The following is a 19,870-nucleotide window of genomic DNA, read 5'->3' on the forward strand; positions in this document are numbered from 1 at the left end:
GACCTTGTTCACTCTCTGCTGTGTGGAGTGTTTGATCCAGTTTGACCCTGGGACTTCCATTCAAAATTCCTCAGCCACAAAAAGTGCTGATGACTGACACATCTCTCCTAGGTTGGGAAGCTAATGTAGATGGGCTTCACAGTCGGGGAGTATGGTCCCTTCAGGAAAAAGGTCTTCAGATCAATCTTGTGGAGCTCCAGGCAATCTGGAATGCTCTAAAGGCTTTCAGACATTGACACAGTTCAGCATAGATGACATAAATAAACTGAGTGCCCTTGACATAGGTTCTAAAATGATGACAGGGTTAGGAACTAGTTGAGTGGAGAGTGACATTGGGAAGTGGTAAATAGAGTTTACGCTGAGGAAAAGGATATTACCAGGGGCGTGCTGCAAGGTTCAGTTCTTGGGGCCATTTCTTAACATTTTTGTAAGCAATATAGCTGAAGGGCTATCTGATAAGGTTTGCCTCTTTGCATATGATATAAAAATCTGCAATAGAGTAGACACCCTTGATATGGTTAACATGATGAGGGACCTATACTAAGTTACTATGACCTACTGAGGCTTTAAGAATGGACCAGTATTGGCAACTAATTTCGAAACTGCTCTCTAGCCTGCTTAAATGGTATTCCATAGCCAAAGCAGCCTCTTCAATCAGTGTGGTAATGATTCCCAGGATTTTGGTTTTATCAAGATTTACTTTAAAACTTGCTACTATACCATATTGCTTTAATTTCTGCATGATTATGGGCAAAGTAATTTGTGGGAGGATAATATGCAAAAGAATATTATCTGCAAACAAGGCCATCTTGTTTTCCTTTGTCCCAACCCAAATCCTCATAATATCGCTATTCATTTGTATATTTTTCTGCTAGGGGCTCTACAGAAAGCAAGAATGAAAGAGGGGGAGTGGGAAAACTTGCCTTCTACACCGTTTTATAACAAAGAAGTCAGAATAACTCCTGTTGGCCTGCAGTTGTGCTGTGGGACCTCATACAGTCTCATCACCCTGTGGCAAAAATTGCCTAACCCAGCCTTCTGAAGACCACTGACCATTTTAGTAGCTGATCTCTGCACTGACATATCTTTTTGAAGATGTGGTCTCCAGAATTATACACTGTACTCCAAATGAGGTTTCACCAGGGAATTCCTGTCCTTATGCATCCAAGCATTCTTCTAACCATCATCCCTCCCTGATGTAGGCTTCCTCTTTAGCATGTTTCTATTTGTTTAGTTTGCTCCAAGACCTTTTCTGTCCTTTTGAAAACATTTATTTTTGTTCTTTTTGGGGGTACCTTTTGCAGTGTTCTCCCAGGTGGGCATGTAGAGCGTCTGGAATAGCTCCACTGTACCTTGAACGTAATGTTGGGGGGGGGGGGGGTGTTGTCTGCATATGCTTTGTTTCAGATACAGCTGAGGTCTTGGAGGCTATATGGTGTACTGTATAGGGGAGAAGTTCAGAAGTCTTTGTTTTCTTTCTCTATCTGGTGGTAGATGGGCATGACCTATGTGTTTTGGACTGTTGTGATAGGACTCTTAGAAAGAGAATTAGCCAGTAGAACCACATTTTTTATTTGTCCCCTAACCACCCACTGTCTCCCTCACTGGTGCCTTGAAATCTCCAACAACTGTCTGCCTATTTGAGGGCCAGACCACCATGGTAACTAACTTTTGTGATGGAAAGTTAAGATATTTCTAACTTCAAGGCTGGTAAAACTTTACCAGACTTCCATAGATTAATAGCTGGATTGAGACAAGTGCCTCTAGCTGGTCATTTGGTGCAGGTTCTGCTATTCTCTCCTCCACAGTTACTATAGCTCTGTCCCAGCCCCCATCATCATTTCTTTTCTTTTCCTCCAATATGAAATTCTTATTCTCAGCATTTAATGACAAATCACATAAAAACATAGACCCAGAATAAAAACCTAATAGACATAACATTGCATCCGCTAAGTGTATGATTTGCTGGAACCACTGTCTGGCAGGTGTCAGCTGAAGAATAGTGGAGTACCTTCTCCTTTGACACACAAGTGAGAAATAGGAAGAGATTGAGTATTAATCTCTGTGCCACATATTATGGGGTAGGGAAGAATGGCACATCCTTGGGTCAAAGAATCATGATGCACCTGGTCACCTGTGCTGTAACCTGTAAAATAAAGGAGGGTGGAAATGGTTTACATTTGCTTTGTTGTCATTTCTCACAGGCCCAGGCTAACTGTCGTGTGGCAGTGGCAGTGTTGAACACCTTGGCTGGTTACATTGACTGGGTAGCTATGATCCATATCACCGCAGATCAGTGTAAGCTGCTGGAGATGTTGTGCCTTCTTCTTAATGAGGTGGAGCTGCAGGTGGAAGCTGCTGAGTGTCTACTGATTGCTGTTAGCAGGAAGGTGAGCATTATCACCAGGCTTTTTTTTTTTTTTTTTTAAATAGCATATTTCATCCTGTGGGCAGCTGCCTGGTTCGTATTTGGCTTATTTCACAAATCACTATATTTATAGCTTCTTTTCATTGAAAGCTAATAGGATTGTCTGTGTCCAGAAGTGTTGTAGGGTTTCATGGAATCTCAGTGAGGTTGTCATAGTGCAGGATTTTTCTTGTATTCAATCCAGGGAAAGCTAGAAGACAGGAAGCCGCTGATGGTCCTGTTTGAAGATGTGGCCATGCATTACATACTCTCTGCAGCACAGTGAGTACTCTTCAACTCTCTCATCCTATGTGGCTTAAGTCTTTATTCTGTCCCACTCCGTGTCCATGAGCTTTTCAACCTCCTGTATCACATTCCTGCTGCTGCTTCTGGCCTCTTTCATGCCCCTATTCAACTTCACATTTTATTTGGCCACCATACTTCTCCAACTCTGCTCCAGCTTTTTTTTGCTCTGCTGTTCTCAACATAATGTCACTTCCCAGCGAGAATCACCTAGTCTATTATGCATAAAACAAAATGGAATGAAATGAGATGAAGTCGCTGATACCTCATGGAATCAGAAAGACAGATTAAGAGGTCCCAAGAGGGTTCCTGCTATTCAGAAGACTTCTTCCAGAATGATTCTTGGGAGGAGTCATGCTACTCGGACCAATCGGAGTAATGCCCTCACCATACGAAGGCATTCCCTGTGTGCGCCAAAAATAGGTAGAGCTTAGGTCAGTCATCTTGGGCCTTCTAAAAAGCAGAGAAGTTCAAGGAAAAAAATGGCTGTATCCATACATAGTCTACAGCTGGACTTGCAGACTTGGCTTAACTGTTACCAGAGTCTTATGGGGCCAGTTGCAAAAAGCAGAACCAGACTTTCATTGGGTGTAGTTGTCCCATCAGCCTGTAATCATGTTTAAAACTTCTAAAAACTGCTCCAGTATCTTCCAATTGAGTTTATCTTGTTGGGCAGACTGGATGCCGACATTTACTATGAGGGGCATAATCAAACGGGGATGACCTTCTCTAAGGACGCCCATCTCTGAGGACGTTCCCGCGAATGGGTGGGGCATCCCGTATTATCGAAACAAGATGGGCGTCCATCTTTCGTTTTGATAATACAGTCGCGGACGCCCAAATCTCAGCATTTAGGTCGACCTTAGAGATGGTCGACCTAAATGTTGAGATGGTTGACCTTAGAGATGGGCGACCTCGATTTTCGCCGATAATGGAAACCGAGGACACCCATCTCAAAAACGACCAAATCCAAGCCATAGCCCTTAGGGATGAAGGGGGGCACCTACATGTGGGTACAGTGGGTTTCGGGTGGGTTTTGGGGGGATCACATTTACCATCACAAGTGTAACGGGGGGGGGGGGGGGGGGGGGGGGAGCTGGGTCCGCCTGCCTGAAGTGCACTGCAGTCACTAAATACTGCTCCAGGGACCTGCTGTCATGGAGCTGGGTATGACATTTGAGGCTGACATAGAGACTTGCAAAAAATGTTTTAAAATTATTTTTTTTTTTTGGGTGGGAGGGTGTTAGTGACCACTGGGTGAGTAAGGGGAGGTCATCCCCGATTCCCTCCGGTGGTCATCTGGTCAGCTCGGTCACCTTTTCGAGGCTTGGTTGTGAAAAAAAAGGGACCAAGGAAAGTCGGCCAAATGCTTGTCGAGGACGCCCATCTTAACTACGCCCCTGTCTCGCCTTCGCTACACTGCCGATACGCCCCCGTGAGCTTTGGTCGTCCCTGCAACGGAAAGTAGTTGAGGACGCCCAAAATCGGCTTTCGATTATGCCGATTTGGGCGTTCCTGAGAGAAGGACGCCCATCTCCCGGTTTGTGTCAAAATATGGGCGCCCTTCTCTTTTGATTATGCCCCTGTATGTTAGCATGGGATTTCTTGATCAGATAGATGAGCACTTGTTATATAGCTCCATCTTAATGCAAGAATAACAGGCCATCAATTATATTCTGAAGAGTGGAGGGGTGGCCTAGTGATTAGAGCACCAGCCTTGACATCCAGAGGTGCCTGTTTCAATATCCCACTGCTGCTCCTTGTGATCTTGGGCAAGTCATTTAACCCTCCACTGCCTGAAGTACAAAATTAGATTGTGAGCACTCCAGGGACAGGGAAATATTCAGTGTATCTGAATGTAACTCACCTTGAGCTACTACTGAAAAAGGTGTAAGAAAAATGTAAATAAATGAGAGGCATTGGAGCATATGCCTATAGAAGCCCCCCCCCCCCCCCCCCCCCGTGGAGGAGAAAAGCATCTCATGCTAGTATGGCATGGGATCAAAACAGATTGGAGGTACTTTCTTGTTGAAAAGAGTAGCAAAAATCTATTGGTGGAGGGGGGTACCCTAGTCTCAAAAAAATCTTTTGAGCTACGCCCTTGTCTGGCGACCACAAGGTTGCATGATTCAAGAGGTTTGTGGCTCATGTAGCATCCCCTAGAAGATGGCCCTCTTCCACATCCTGACTGCTTTGTGACACAGAGATATGAGCCTGTTCTTTCTTGCTTGTTGACGTAATACATTGTAACCTTTTGTCTGAAAGTTTTTAGTGTGTTCCATACTGCTGTGGGGGGGGGGGGGGGGGGTTCTGATTTCCTTACTAAGAGCTCATAAGAAAAATCCAAGCATGCTTATTAGAAGTAGAAAGGCTTGGGAAATACCTGGTACACTCCACATGCAGTGCTTTTGAAACTGCTTCAATCATCTGCAACCACTGTAGCAGCTTGGAGGCTTCCCTGATTACAATCTTCAGAAGTATGTAAGTGCTTCTTCGATAAGAGAGGGCCTTCCTCTGAGGACTAGCAGGCATAATATTCTCACACATGGGTGACGTCATCCATGGAGCCCGGTGTAGACACTGCCATAGTGCACGGTCTCTTTTAAAACTTTGAGACCGTGCCTCCACTGCACTTGCGTGGGTGCCTTCCTGCCCAGCGCTCAAGCATAGGACCAGCAGTCTGTCATTTTCCACGGAGCAGAGAGGTTGGTTTTCTAATCTCAATTCAGTGTGTCACTTTTAACTTTGGTGCCTTCCCTTTTTCAGGATAACTTTCCTTCATATTATTCTTTTTCTGTATATTAATTTTGTTCAATTTGTTTTCATTTTAAAAATTATTTTTCATTTTTCGGCCTTTGGAGCCTTTGAGCCTTTTTTTGCCCAGGAAACATCAACCATTTTCAGGTATGCGACAACTTGAGCTCCCCAGCCCATAGAGCCTTTTAACCTTTCATCAGCCATTTTTTTTCTTCCTTATCAACGAGGGTGCCTAGTGGCTTTAAGAAGTGTACTCGATGCATGCAGTAGGACCATCTTGGGCACAGACCCCTTAACTTGTGTGTTCAGTGCTTTCGTCCAGAGCACCGGGACATACATTGTAGCCTCTTGCTGCACATACAAGTGAGGACCATGAAAGCCTGCAGAGTCCATTGTGAAAAATGTTTTAGTTCTGCATCAACATCAGCATCCACATTGAGTATGGCAGGGGATTTGGCACTTGACACGAAACCCTCATCGGTGTCGACATTGGGGGCACAACATCATGACGGTCCAGTGTTGGACTCAGTACTGCAACCTCATCTTCTTCATCAGTGCTATGTGTATGGAGGGACTTGCAGCATAAAAACCTCGCTGTTGGATCTCCCTTTAGGCACTCTGCCAACACCTCCCCTGCATCGACATCCTCAATGCATGGGAATGGTCCATGCAGCAGTGACTGCTCTCCTTCTCTCCAACTAATTTCTCATCGTGAACCAAGGTCTTTGAGATCTGCTACTCCTGCACAGTCTATAACTCGGGCTGCGTCCACACCACTTTCTCAGTCGGTACAGACACCTACTCTACAAGATGTAATATGGGTTATGCTCAAGGAGGAGCTCTTAGGTCTACTGCATTCACAGTCCATACAGGCTTACAGGGTGCTTGCGCCATCCTCAGCCCAGCTCGTCAATACATTGGAGAGACAGTCGCGGGAAAGGTCCCACCCATCGGCTCAATGTCAGTCGGCAGGTGCTTCACGAACACAACTGACGCATTCATCAACATCAGCAGAGGAACTTTCTCCAATCTTGGAGACTCATCTACCTCAACACAGAACCAATGCTCTAGTTGACACTCTCTTCTATATACTTCTCTAGAGCAGTACTTTTGAAGAATCCAACTCGGACCTGAGCTGAGGAGTCTTGTGGCATCTCATCTGATCTTTTTTGTCATTCAAAAAACAATCAGAAAAGATGATTGTCCAAAACTTTTGCCAATATTTTCACGTCCATGGTAAGCACAGAAAGTGGGCAGTAGGAGGTTCATTCCGTCTAATCCTTATTTGGTTTTGGGATTACAGCTATCCAAGCCTCTAATATGGATAGAGGAAAAGCCTGATCAAATGGCATTTATTTATTTTATTTTATGCACTTGATATACCGCAAGTGATCCCTGAGGCAACTATTCAGTTTACAATTTCTATTACAAGTATGTTGCACTTTTTTGGGGGGTGGGGGTGGGGGTGGGATCTGTGATTACTTTTTCACTGTGTGCCTCAAAGTCATGAGAAGAAGAACTTTGTTTTTCTTGCCAAGTATGATGAGATCCCTTTCCTCCTTTAACTAGAGAGTGTTGTTGAGCCTTCACGTTGTGTTATTGAGTAGTTTCATAAGATCAGTGAAGCGGATCTAAGTGAGTTTGTACTTTGAGTGTTATAATTGACCCATATTTCAGTTACTTGTTATTATTTGCTGATTGCACATTTTTTATACACTCTTCAATTTTTAATACAATAAATAGTTTCAGTTTATTGAATGCTTTCTGGGAACTGTGGGACCACTGGGAGTGTTGCCCCCAGTAACCTGGGGATAATTTGAGAGCAGGAGTCTCGCCCAGAGGTGGTTGTGACCCAATCGGTGGGTGGATGTTGCTAGTGTAGAGCTCAAGCGGCAGGTGCAGGCAAATCTCAGTTGTGCTGGGGATAGACCCTCTTAAGTGCGCGCGGGCTAACCCCAGGTGGGTGGCTAGGCATTTCGTGACAATACCTGTTTAGCTTGCATTTGCATGCTATTTGCAGTTAGAGCCCATGAGCGCATTGTTTCACGTGCTTGGGGCTCTGATCATGGGGTAGTAGCAAGCATGGGCGCTAGCATGGTGCTAATAGCCTCTAGCGTCCACGTTTGCATTGATCATCGGCCCGCAAGTTAGGTTTAATATTTAATATTTTTGGCCACTCTTTCCACCTGCTTTTCCTACTGGAGTTGTGACTTGTACGGGTGGAGACCAACGTGGCTCCTATTGCCCAATTTCGCTTTTAGACATTGACTATAAAATTTTTACCAAGATTCTTGCCCATGATTTACAGCGCTACATGCCTCAATTGGTTCATGATCAGGCAGGCTTCATTCAAGTTGCCAAATATTTGATAATATTTGGAAGGTATTTCAACTCCTCTGGCAGGCGAATCATGGACTTGACTCGGCACTGATCATAGGTATCGATACAGAAATAATGTTTTATAGGGTATTTTGGCCATATTTGTTTGCAACCCTGGAAAAAGTAGACATAGAGGGGAGATGCCAGATAAAGAACAGCATAGCTCATACAGTCTTGCCCACTGAGGTCATTAAGGTTGTAATTGCCACTCCATGCAGGTTATCCCCACTTTTTTTTTTTTTTGTTACATTTGTACCCCGTGCTTTCCCACTCATGGCAGGCTCAGTGCGGCTTACTTTGAACTGCTTGATTTAAAATGTTGAGGAATTTCATTCTAAAATCAACCAAATAGATTTGAGACGGGTGCCAGATAGTTATAAACCTATTTTTTCTCTCCCATTTCTATATAAAGTGGTAGAGAAGCTGGTTTTGATTCAAATGCAAGGATTTGTTGATGACAGGTATCCTAGATCAAATTTCAATTTGGCTTTTTATATATGCACTAGTAAAAAAGCCCCGTTTCTGATGCAAATGAAACGGGGGCTAGCAATGTTTTCTTCTGTGTGCATGTGGGAGTGTGTGTGTCCCTGCCCTCTGGCCTCTCTCCCCTCCCCCCTCTGAGTCCTTCACTGTTACAGAGCCAGCGATTTGATTTCGTGCTCTGCTGTTTTCCTTCACTGACTGTGTTACAGAGAGGGCGGGGCAGACACTCATAGGGAAACCGGATATCTCGCCCCCTTCACACTTCCGGCTGGAGGCTTCATAGAACGTTGGTGTTGCTTTTTATAGAGAGAAATAATACCAAGACATCACTTATGTCTGTCCTTGATCTGATTCACTGTGATTTCAGTTGAGTCACTGATTTTTTTGATGATTAACTTAGATATTACAGCTGCATTTAAATCCTAGGTAGTCAACTTTTGTTTACTGAATCTTGTTTTCATTGTTCTGTATTGTGTTTTTACTTTCTTTTTCTATTGCAGTATACTATGTATTACAGTATAATAGTTCACTTTGTGTTCTGTATAATGTGATTTCACTTCATTGTAAAGCCACATTAAACTCTGGTTGCTGAGATAATGTGAGATATAAATGTCATAAATAAATATCAGCATCATGTTTGTCCGAAGCCTGGGAGGGTCAGGCATTCAGGTTTCTGTGTTCCAGTGATGTTTGTTTGAGTCCCCCCCCCCCCCCCCCCCAATCAGCTTGCTTGCAATCTGAAGTGCCCCTTTTCTTGTTACAGGATTGCAGATGGAGAGGGGCTTGTGGGAAAGCATTATGTGTTTTTGAAGAGACTCTGTCAGGTCCTCTGTGCTTTGGGCAGCCAGCTTTGTGCCTTGGTGGTAAGTTTCCATATCCCAGTCACATTCAGGTTTGAAGAGGAATGGGTTGTGAACAGTTGCTGGAGAAAGATCACTTTCTTAACACTCGGCAGTAGTTACTTTTTAGTGTAGCTACAGCACAGTCCTTTTACCTTTCTACTGCACTAAGGAGGGCTCTTCTCTTCTGTTTGGTAGGGCTTGGATTATGATGTGGACATTCCTGCCAACTTTGGGAAGTATCTTGATTCCTTTCTTGATTTCACAGTACATCCCAGCCAGGTGAGTGACATTGTCTACTTGCACATGGTTGTGTCTAGGGAGGAAAAAGAGGCTTTGTGTAGCTAAACAGAAAAGAAACTGTCACATTCCCGTTTACTGTTGGTTTTCAGAGACATTTTATTGACTTGCATTGTAATGGAGTGGAGGAGTGGCCACTAGGTTAGGGTGGTGGACTCTGGTCCTGGGGAACTGAGTTCGATTCCCACTTCAGGCACAGCTCCTTGTGACTCTGGGCAAGTCACTTAACCCTCTATTGCCCCAGGTACAGATAAGTACCTGTATATGTAAGCCGCATTGAGCCTGCCATGAGTAGGAAAGTGCGGGGTACAAATGTAACTAAAATAAAATATAAACAGTTTTTCAGCTTCCTCCCTCTGATTTCAGATGAGCAAGCATCTCTTCTCTGTAGCTGTAAACCTTTTGTTTTCCTTCTTTCCTTTCTCTTTGAATGATGGGAAAGAAGCCTTAGAAATATGACAACAGAAAAAGACAGATTATCATCTAATTTGCCTATAATGCAAGGATGTACCCAGCTGCCTGCTGTGGAGTTTGAACACCTGTAAGATACCACTCCATATCCAGGACGTTTTTCTTGTCATTTGCACTGTATCATCTGAGGCATATGAGTATGCTGATTCCCCCAACTCTTTTTCACTCCCACTTCTTCTTACTTCTCATATTTAACAGCATGGTTCTGTAATAATCTAAGTAGTACAAATAGTAGTACAAGCATTTCCACTCAGGGTTTAATATTTCCTATTTCTGTTCATTCTACTAGCCCCCCAAGGCTTATCAGTGAGTTTTCCAAATATGCACTTAAGAATGTGCCGTTAGATTGTGCTGCTTCTGTTCGCTTTTTATAGCCAAGGATGTTGTCTTAGAGGGGCATAATCGAACGGGGCGCCCAAGATTTCATGAGGGTGTCCTCGCAGGACAGCCCCGTGAAGGGGCGGGGAAACCCTTATTATCGAAACAAGATGGGCGTCTTTGTTTCGATAATACGATCGGGGACGCCCAAATCTCAACATTTAGGTCAACCTTAGAGATGGTTGACCTAAATGTTGAGATGGTCGACCTTAGAGATGGTCATCCCCGGTTTTCGGCCATAATGGAAACCGAGGACGCCTATCTCAAAAACGACCAAATCCAAGCCATTTGGTCATGGGAGAAGCCAGAATTTGTAGTGTACTGGTCCCCCTGACATACCAGGACACCAAACGGGCACCCTAGGGGGCACAGCAGTGGACTTCACAAATTGCTCTCAGGTGCCCAGCTCCCTTACCTTGGGTGCTGAGCCCCCAAAACCCACTCCCCACAACTGTACACCACTACCATGGCTCGAAGGGGGGGCACCTACATGTGGGTACAGTGGGTTTCGGGTGAGTTTTGAAGGTCTCACATTTACCACCACGTGTAACAGATAAGGGGGGATGGGCCTGGGTCCACCTGCCTGAAGTGCACTGCACCCACTAAAACTGCTCCAGGGACCTGCATACTGCTGTCATGGAGCTGGGTATGACATTTGAGGCTGGCATAGAGACTTGCAAAAAATGTTTTGGTTTTTTTTAATTATATTTTTATTAAAGGTTTTGTCATACAGAGAATACAAAAGTAAACACAAAATCAAACAACCCCCCCCCCCCCCCCCCGGAAAGTAACCCCCCTCCCCCCCCCAAAAAAATTATAAGCATAATCAAAGTCAAAGTTCCATGGCAAAACCTGGAGACAAATTGCAGGGTTACACAAGGTCAAGGAGTGCTATGTGGCTCCTGACAAAAAAGGTCTAAATGAGCCCAGGTCCTCAAAAAATGTTTTAAAATTATTTTTTTTTTGGGTGGGAAGGGGGTTAGTGACCACTGGGGGAGTAAGGGGAGGTCATCCCCGATTCCCTCCGGTGGTCATCTGGTCAGTTCGGGCACCTTTTCACTGCTTGGTCGCAAGACAAAATGGACCAAGTAAAGTCGGCCAAGTGTTTGTCAGGGATGCCCTTCTTTTTTCCATTATTGGCCGAGGGCGCCCATCTCTTAATCACACGTGAACTTTCGTCGTCCCCGTGACAGGAAGCAGTTGAGGACGCCCAAAATCGGCTTTCGATTATGCTGATTTGGGCAACCCTGAGAGAAGGACGCCCATCTCCCAATTTGTGTCAGAAGATGGGCGCCCTTCTCTTTCGAAAATAAGCCTGTTAATGTCCATGTCCCTATCACCATTTACCCTCAGAAGCATTTTTTTTTTTTTTTTGCTTTGTAGGTTTTCCTTTCTTCTTTAGCATACTCACCTGCCTCTGTTAAATTTGATCTCATTTTTTAGGGTAGTAACAAACTGGCCTCATGGCTGATCAAATACTGTGGGAGCTTAATCCCCACAACCTACTCCCTGCATACCTAATTACTCATTTCTTTGATTTCATTCCAGTTTTTGCGATCCTCCACTCAGATCACCTGGGGAGCTCTTTTTAGGCATGAAGTCCTATCCCAGGATCCTTTTTTGAGGGCCACGATTCCAAAGTATCTGCGTGCCTGTGTGACCAACCTGGTGAAGGTAGGCAGTGATTGAGCATACAGGGGTAAATTCAGTAAGGTTGCTAAAAGCTGGGTGCAAAAAAAAAACAAAAAACTGGGCACTAAGCTAGTATTCTATATCAGCAGAGTTGCATGCTAAATCTGTTATGGAATAGTAGTGTACAGTGGGGGAAATAAGTATTTGATCCCTTGCTGATTTTGTAAGTTTGCCCACTGACAAAGACATGAGCAGCCCATAATTGAAGGGTAGGTTATTGGTAACAGTGAGAGATAGCACATCACAAATTAAATCCGGAAAATCACATTGTGGAAAGTATATGAATTTATTTGCATTCTGCAGAGGGAAATAAGTATTTGATCCCCCACCAACCAGTAAGAGATCTGGCCCCTACAGACCAGGTAGATGCTCCAAATCAACTCGTTACCTGCATGACAGACAGCTGTCGGCAATGGTCACCTGTATGAAAGACACCTGTCCACAGACTCAGTGAATCAGTCAGACTCTAACCTCTACAAAATGGCCAAGAGCAAGGAGCTGTCTAAGGATGTCAGGGACAAGATCATACACCTGCACAAGGCTGGAATGGGCTACAAAACCATCAGTAAGACGCTGGGCGAGAAGGAGACAACTGTTGGTGCCATAGTAAGAAAATGGAAGAAGTACAAAATGACTGTCAATCGACAAAGATCTGGGGCTCCACGCAAAATCTCACCTCGTGGGGTATCCTTGATCATGAGGAAGGTTAGAAATCAGCCTACAACTACAAGGGGGGAACTTGTCAATGATCTCAAGGCAGCTGGGACCACTGTCACCACGAAAACCATTGGTAACACATTACAACATAACGGATTGCAATCCTGCAGTGCCCGCAAGGTCCCCCTGCTCCGGAAGGCACATGTGACAGCCCGTCTGAAGTTTGCCAGTGAACACCTGGATGATGCCGAGAGTGATTGGGAGAAGGTGCTGTGGTCAGATGAGACAAAAATTGAGCTCTTTGGCATGAACTCAACTCGCCGTGTTTGGAGGAAGAGAAATGCTGCCTATGACCCAAAGAACACCGTCCCCACTGTCAAGCATGGAGGTGGAAATGTTATGTTTTGGGGGTGTTTCTCTGCTAAGGGCACAGGACTACTTCACCGCATCAATGGGAGAATGGATGGGGCCATGTACCGTACAATTCTGAGTGACAACCTCCTTCCCTCCGCCAGGGCCTTAAAAATGGGTCGTGGCTGGGTCTTCCAGCACGACAATGACCCAAAACATACAGCCAAGGCAACAAAGGAGTGGCTCAGGAAGAAGCACATTAGGGTCATGGAGTGGCCTAGCCAGTCACCAGACCTTAATCCCATTGAAAACTTATGGAGGGAGCTGAAGATGCAAGTTGCCAAGTGACAGCCCAGAACTCTTAATGATTTAGAGATGATCTGCAAAGAGGAGTGGACCAAAATTCCTCCTGACATGTGTGCAAACCTCATCATCAACTACAGAAGACGTCTGACCGCTGTGCTTGCCAACAAGGGTTTTGCCACCAAGTATTAGGTCTTGTTTGCCAGAGGGATTAAATACTTATTTCCCTCTGCAGAATGCAAATAAATTCATATACTTTCCACAATGTGATTTTCCGGATTTAATTTGTGATGTGCTATCTCTCACTGTTACCAATAACCTACCCTTCAATTATGGGCTGCTCATGTCTTTGTCAGTGGGCAAACTTACAAAATCAGCAAGGGATCAAATACTTATTTCCCCCACTGTAAGTCAGCAGTTATGCACCAAAATTTAGGCACAACTTCTTGGCGTAAATGGGTGCGTAAATGCAGCAGTTGGGCACATAATTATGTGTACGCAAGAATATTTGCAAATCCCCAACACACTCATACCCTTCCCATATTAACACCCCTTTTGCATTAGCACATGAGAGGCTTTAGGCACACTGTTTATGGAATAGGGGCATAAGAATGTTACACGTGCAATGGCAAGATAATGCCAGTTATTGGTATTTATCACCAATTATTTGCCAATTTAGTGCCAGTTAATTGATGCATAATTGGCTTTATTCTGTAACTGTTTGCCTAACCTTTGACACCATTTATAGAATTTAAGCAGGAAAAGGCAAAGATTCATGGTACATCAAGAGCAACCAACAGCTCTTATGGCAACAGTATCTTATCCAGAAGCTAGTTACACTGTTTTTCTTGGAAGGAAAGAGCAGCTACTTTCCATAATTTCAGTTCTGTTACTGTCTAGGTCACAAAGGAGTGACGTGGAATTCTGTTGCTTTACACCATTGCAGATGTTCAGGCTTCCTGACTACTGAATACTTTTCCCAGAAACTGAAGGGAATTTTGTCTTGAAACATTGTTGTTGAACTTGAAAATGGTATGATCTCTGCCCAGCTATCTGGTGGTGATCTTTATCTAATTTTATTTTTCTTTATATATATTCCTCACTGATCATCATGAATAGGAATATTTCCTCTTGAGGAATGTTATAGATTAACACCAAGAGGTTATCCCAAATCTAGTGACTTCTAGGTACTGTCTTCCTCTTTCCTAGGTTATTTACAGTATTTTTGCTGGCCTCTCAGGCAGGGAAAGTCAATTGGATACTGCCACTGTTGAAAAATACTTTATAAAAGGAAAAATAAATTGTTCAAACACTTGTGAATGAGTTTTAAATGAGTTCTTAATGTACTTTCTTATCTAGGATTTTGGGACTGTGGTGCTTGACATAGATTGTCCATAAGAGCATCTTTTAAGTACCAGAAGCTAGAGAGGTCCTTACAATCTAAACAGTAACAAACCAGGACTGGATGGTGTACCTGTAGGCTGCTGAAAGATCTCAAAATTGAAACTATAGATCTACTATTAGTAATTTCCAACTGTCATTAAAGCCATCTACAGCAGTGGTTCTCAAAGCTGTCCTGGGGGACATGCAGATCTCTCTCATGCATATTCATTAGGGATATCCTGAAAATCCACTGGCTGGTGGCCCTCCAGAAGAGGTTTGAGAACCATGGTACATTGGAGAGTGGCCACAATAAAGCTAAGTTTTAAAAGGGGTTCCAAGGCTCCTTATATAAATTGCTTTGGTTGTATCACAGAAAGGCAGTATATGAAGAATCTAATAATAATGATGAAGGAAATCACAGACTGTAAGCCTGAAGTCAGTGCTCTGCAAAATAGTACAATCTAGAGGGACAAAACCAAGATGTGTTTAGCTAAGGAGTAAAGCTTATTTCCATAGACCACTTAAAGCTTTTTTTTCAACATATATATTATCCAGTAATTAAATTTGTTGAAGAACTGTTTCTGTAGCTACTAAGCATGCCCAGACTTCAGACTGTAAATCACACTCTCTGCTTAGGTGATAGGGGGGAACCCTGCAATACTCTTTTCTTTCCTTAGAAAGAACCTTATTCATTTTAACACTATAAGATCTTAATGAGGAAAATTCTACTCATTTTGTCTTCTATTCCTGTACTTTGCAGAGTTTCCATCATTATGCTGTGATAACTAAATCAAAAGTGCTAGAAAAATCAAACTGCAATAATAGGATTTGTTTGCCCTCACTTATGTAAATTCTGTTCTCCAAGGACAAGCAAGACAGTGGTATCCTTACATATGGGTGACATCATCCCAACAGATCCCGTTGCGGACGCTGCCCAGTGTTCTATAGCTTTTAGAGGCTTTTGGAAGCGGTCCCACTGCGCATGTGTGAGACCCTCAGTCTTGTTTTTTTTTTTTTCCCACAAAGCTAGGAGGTCGCATCTCAACCTCCTCCTCAGCATTTTTTCACTGCTTGCTGTGCTTTCCCATGCAGGTATTTTTATCTTCCGTTTGTGTTCACTTCTCTTCCTTGTACCAGAGTGTTGTTTTTTATTTTAATTTTTAGCTCAAGTTTTCCTTATTTTTTGTGGCTCCTGAGGCCCTCCTAGATCAGAGCACCAAGCTCAATTTGAGATAAGCCTTTTGATTTAGCTGCTGCTCTTTTTGACATGCCCCAGAAGACTAGGTGGTTTCAAAAAAGGAACCCAGTGCAATCAGGTGATCTCTAGCACTGACCTACACAGTTGGTGTTTGGGGTGTCTTGGGGCCTGACCATGACCCATCTAACTGTGTTTGAAAATGCAGAAAACAACACAGAAAGCACATATGGCCTGCCAGAGGGAATGTTTTGGATCCTCAAAGCCTGGTCCATCGATATCAACTGGAAGCATTGGCCTTGGCGACTGCCAGGGCACCGTCAGACACTTGGAGTGTGCCAGTATCAAGGAGTCAGACACTGCTAGCAGGCCCCAAGACTGATCTACATTGGACCCAACACCAAAGACACGTGTGGATTTGATGTCTTCAGCATAGAGGGACTCCGATGTCGGGCATCGGACAAAAACCAAGAAGCATAGAGACCGGTCTCCTTCAATGCATAGTGCCAGGAGATCTGGGAAATCAACATTGCCGGCACCTGAGATGCAGCAGCAACATGAGGACTGCTCCCTCTTTGTTATTCTGGTGCTGTCACCTCAGCCTCCGTCACCAACAACTCGGCAGGCTGTCTCTACACTGGCACAGGCCCCAGCCTTTCCAATGCCTGTTCTTGATGACCTGTTCTGGGCCATGCTAAGGTAGGAGTTAGCAGGTCTGATATGGCAGAAGTTCTGAGAGAAGAGGGCAAGAGTATAGCAAGGCTTAAACTGTCCTAAAAGAAAGTTATTTTTTCTGTTCTTGCCTGCTGGAGACGTAGCATTGCTACTGACCTGAATAGGTGTTAATTAAGGTGTGAGGAAGTAGAATATTTGCAAAGGTTGCTAAGGGCAACCTGATTACTGGGTTAGCTTCAAAGGGTTTGTTTGAAACAGTCTCCTTTAGAATCCAAACTATATAGAGAGGAAACTTCCCACTTAACTTTCTTTCTGAGAAGGTCTGAGAGAAGAAGATATCTCTGTGGGTAAATGACATTTTATTCTGTGCTTGGTAACTTAAAGATTAGGGTTTAAAAGAGGATTTGTAGGATACTGATAAAATTAGAATTAAAAAAAGAGGAAGCAAACTTTATTAGCTAGTCTCCATATCCTTTTCCTCATAGTGTTTAAACTTGAATTTTCTGTCACAGTATTAACAGAGAATCTCTAGAAGGCACAGTAGGGCCCAGTTCAGTCTTAGAAAAGAAAATAAATAAGAGAGAGAGAAGCAAGCATTATTAACTAGTTTCCATAGTGTACAATCCCTTTTCCCTAAAGGATAGTAGCAAAGCTTAAACTGTCCTAAAAGAAAGTTATTTTCTGTTCTTGCCTGCTGGAAAGGTAGCACTGCTACTGACATGAATTAGGCATTAAGTAAGGTGTGAGGAAGAAGAATATTTGCAAAGGTTGCTAAGGGCAACCTGATTACTGGGCTAGCTTCAAAGGGTTTGTTTAAAACAAGTGTCCTTAGAATCCAAGCTATATAGAGAGTTTAAAAAAAAAGGGGGGGGACAAACTTTATTAGCTAGTCTCCATACCCTTTTCCCCATAGTTTTACAACTTAAAGTTTCTGCCACAGCATTAACAGATAGTCTCCAGAAGGCATAGCAGGGCCCAGCTCAGTCTTCACTCCCAACCACCCCTAGTTCAACTCTTTTATTTAAATTCAATTATTTTAATTAGGACAACAAGAGGGTAGTTTTTATTAGAGTTTTAATTATATTTAATTAGTTTTTAAGAGGCAAGCCCTAAATAAATTACACCAATCTTAAGGCTCTTTATATTCATCTGATATCCCCTAGTAAGTTCTAATTAAACAACTCTATAATACTAAGATGCAGACAGTAGTCCAGCAGCGAGAGGGATTTTATCCAGTCTTGCATTGAGTGTTACATGTATGATTATCTCCCAGTTGGTGAGATGTCATATGTTTGTGCTCGATTCAGATAGCTCCTTACTCTCATCGAATGAGTCCATTCTCTTGAGGCTAGAGTAACGGAGGAGTGGGAGAGGTACATAGAGGAGGCCTATAAGGACATTGTAGAGAAGTCCCACCTCCAATCTGGCAGCCCTTGTGCTGCCTTGGAGGAGGGAGGCCTTCTAAAAGGAGAGCTTCACCCTAGTGCAGCTGGAAGTACCTTTAGACAGGACCAGCACACGAGGGGGTGCAATATACTCTCGCACCGAGGATGTGTCTCCAGGAGCTACTGCCTAGATGGGAAGGGTTAGGACGGCTGTTGTAGTTGGCGATTTGATTATTAGGCATATAGATAGCTGAGTGGCTGGTGGACATGAGGATCGCCTGGTCACTTGCCTGCCTAGTGCGAAGGTGGCGGATCTCACCTGTCACCTACATAGGTTTTTGGTAATTCTCAGGAGGAGCTGGCTGTCTTGGTACATGTGGGTACCAGTGACATAGAAAAATGTGGGAGGGAGGTTCTGAAAGCCAAATTTAGGCTCTTATGTAGAAAGCTCAAATCCAGAACCTCTAGGGTAGCATTTGCCGAAGTGCTACCCGTTCCATGCACAGGGCCCAAGAGATAGACACAGCTCTGGAGTCTCAATGTGTGGATGAGGCGTTGGTGCAGAGAGGAGGGTTTTAGATTTGTATAGAACTGGGTAACGTTCTGGGGAAGGGGGAGCCTATTCCGGAAGGATGGGCTCCACCTTAACCAGGGTGGAACCAGGCTGCTTTCACTGGCATTTAAAAAGGAGATAAAGCAGCTTTTAAACTAGAACCTGGGGGAAGGCCGACAGTCGTTCAAAATTCATGGTTTGGAACAAGGTATCTTTCAAAGATATCACCAAAACAGGGAAGATAGGGTATCCCAATAGCGAGGTTACAAATGAGATCATAGTAGACCAGGTGACCTTTAATAAAAATCAGACAAAAGATTGAAAATTAACACTTTCAACTACTGAGAAAGATGTAAATAGGAACAACAAACCTAGTTTGAAATGTCAATATGTGAATTCCAGAAGCCTAAGACATAAGATGAGAGAGTTAGAATATATTGCAGTAAATGAAAAATTAGATGTAATAGGCATCTCTGAGACCTGGTGGAAGGATGATAACCAGTGGGACACTGTCTTACCAGGGTACAAATTATATCGTAGTGATAAGATGGATCGAATTGGTGCAGGGGGGTATTGCATGTTGAGGAGGGCCTTGAATCAAATAGATTGAAAATTCTGCAGTAAGCAAAACACCTCTTGGAATCCTTATTGATTGAAATTCCATGTGATAGGGAGAAAAGGATAGTGATAGGAGTGTAGTACTGTCCTGGCCAGGATGAAGAGACAGATGTAGAGATGTTATCAGAAATTAGAGAGGCTAACAAATTGGGCAACACCATAATAATGGGTGATTTCAATTACCCCATTATTGACTGAGTAAATGTAACAGCAGGCCATGCTAGGGAGGTAAAATTCCTTGACGAAATCAAGGACTGCTTTATGGAGCAGCTGGTATAGGGGCCGACAAGAGAGAGAAAAATTCTAGACCTAGTCTTTAGTGGAGTGTATGATCTGGTGCTGGAGGTAATGGTGCTGGGGCCGCTTGATAACAGTGGTCATAATGTGATCAGATTTGCTATTGGCTTTGGAGTAAGTACACACAGGAAATCCAATACGTTAGCATTTCATTTTCAAAAAGGAGACTATGATAAAATGAGAAGAATGGTGAAAAAATAACTTAGAGGAGCGACTATGAAGGTCAAAAATTTACATCAGGCGTGGATTCTGTTCAAAAATACTATCCTTAAAGGAGGAAGGAAGACCAAACGACAGCCTACATGGTTAAAAAGTGAGGTGAAGGAAGCTATTAGAGCTAAAAGAAGATCCTTCAGAAAATGGTAGAAGGAACTGGCTGAAAATAATAAGAAGCAACATAAGGAATGTCAAGTCAAATTCAAAGCACTGATAAGGAAGGCAAAG

The 19,870-nt window shown here is 43.5% G+C and overlaps 1 protein-coding gene across 1 annotated transcript in view; it reads left to right on the forward strand.

The window, feature by feature from the left end:
• XPO5 (exportin 5) overlaps positions 1-19,870 on the forward strand; it is a 226,620-nt gene that overhangs the window by 51,306 nt on the left and 155,444 nt on the right. The window contains 5 exon segments of the mRNA XM_030195864.1: positions 2,205-2,390; positions 2,613-2,689; positions 9,093-9,192; positions 9,367-9,450; positions 11,866-11,991. Coding sequence (XP_030051724.1) covers positions 2,205-2,390; positions 2,613-2,689; positions 9,093-9,192; positions 9,367-9,450; positions 11,866-11,991 — 573 coding nt within the window.

This window comes from Microcaecilia unicolor, chromosome 3 (genome assembly GCF_901765095.1).
Source record: "Microcaecilia unicolor chromosome 3, aMicUni1.1, whole genome shotgun sequence".
NCBI lineage: Eukaryota > Metazoa > Chordata > Amphibia > Gymnophiona > Siphonopidae > Microcaecilia > Microcaecilia unicolor.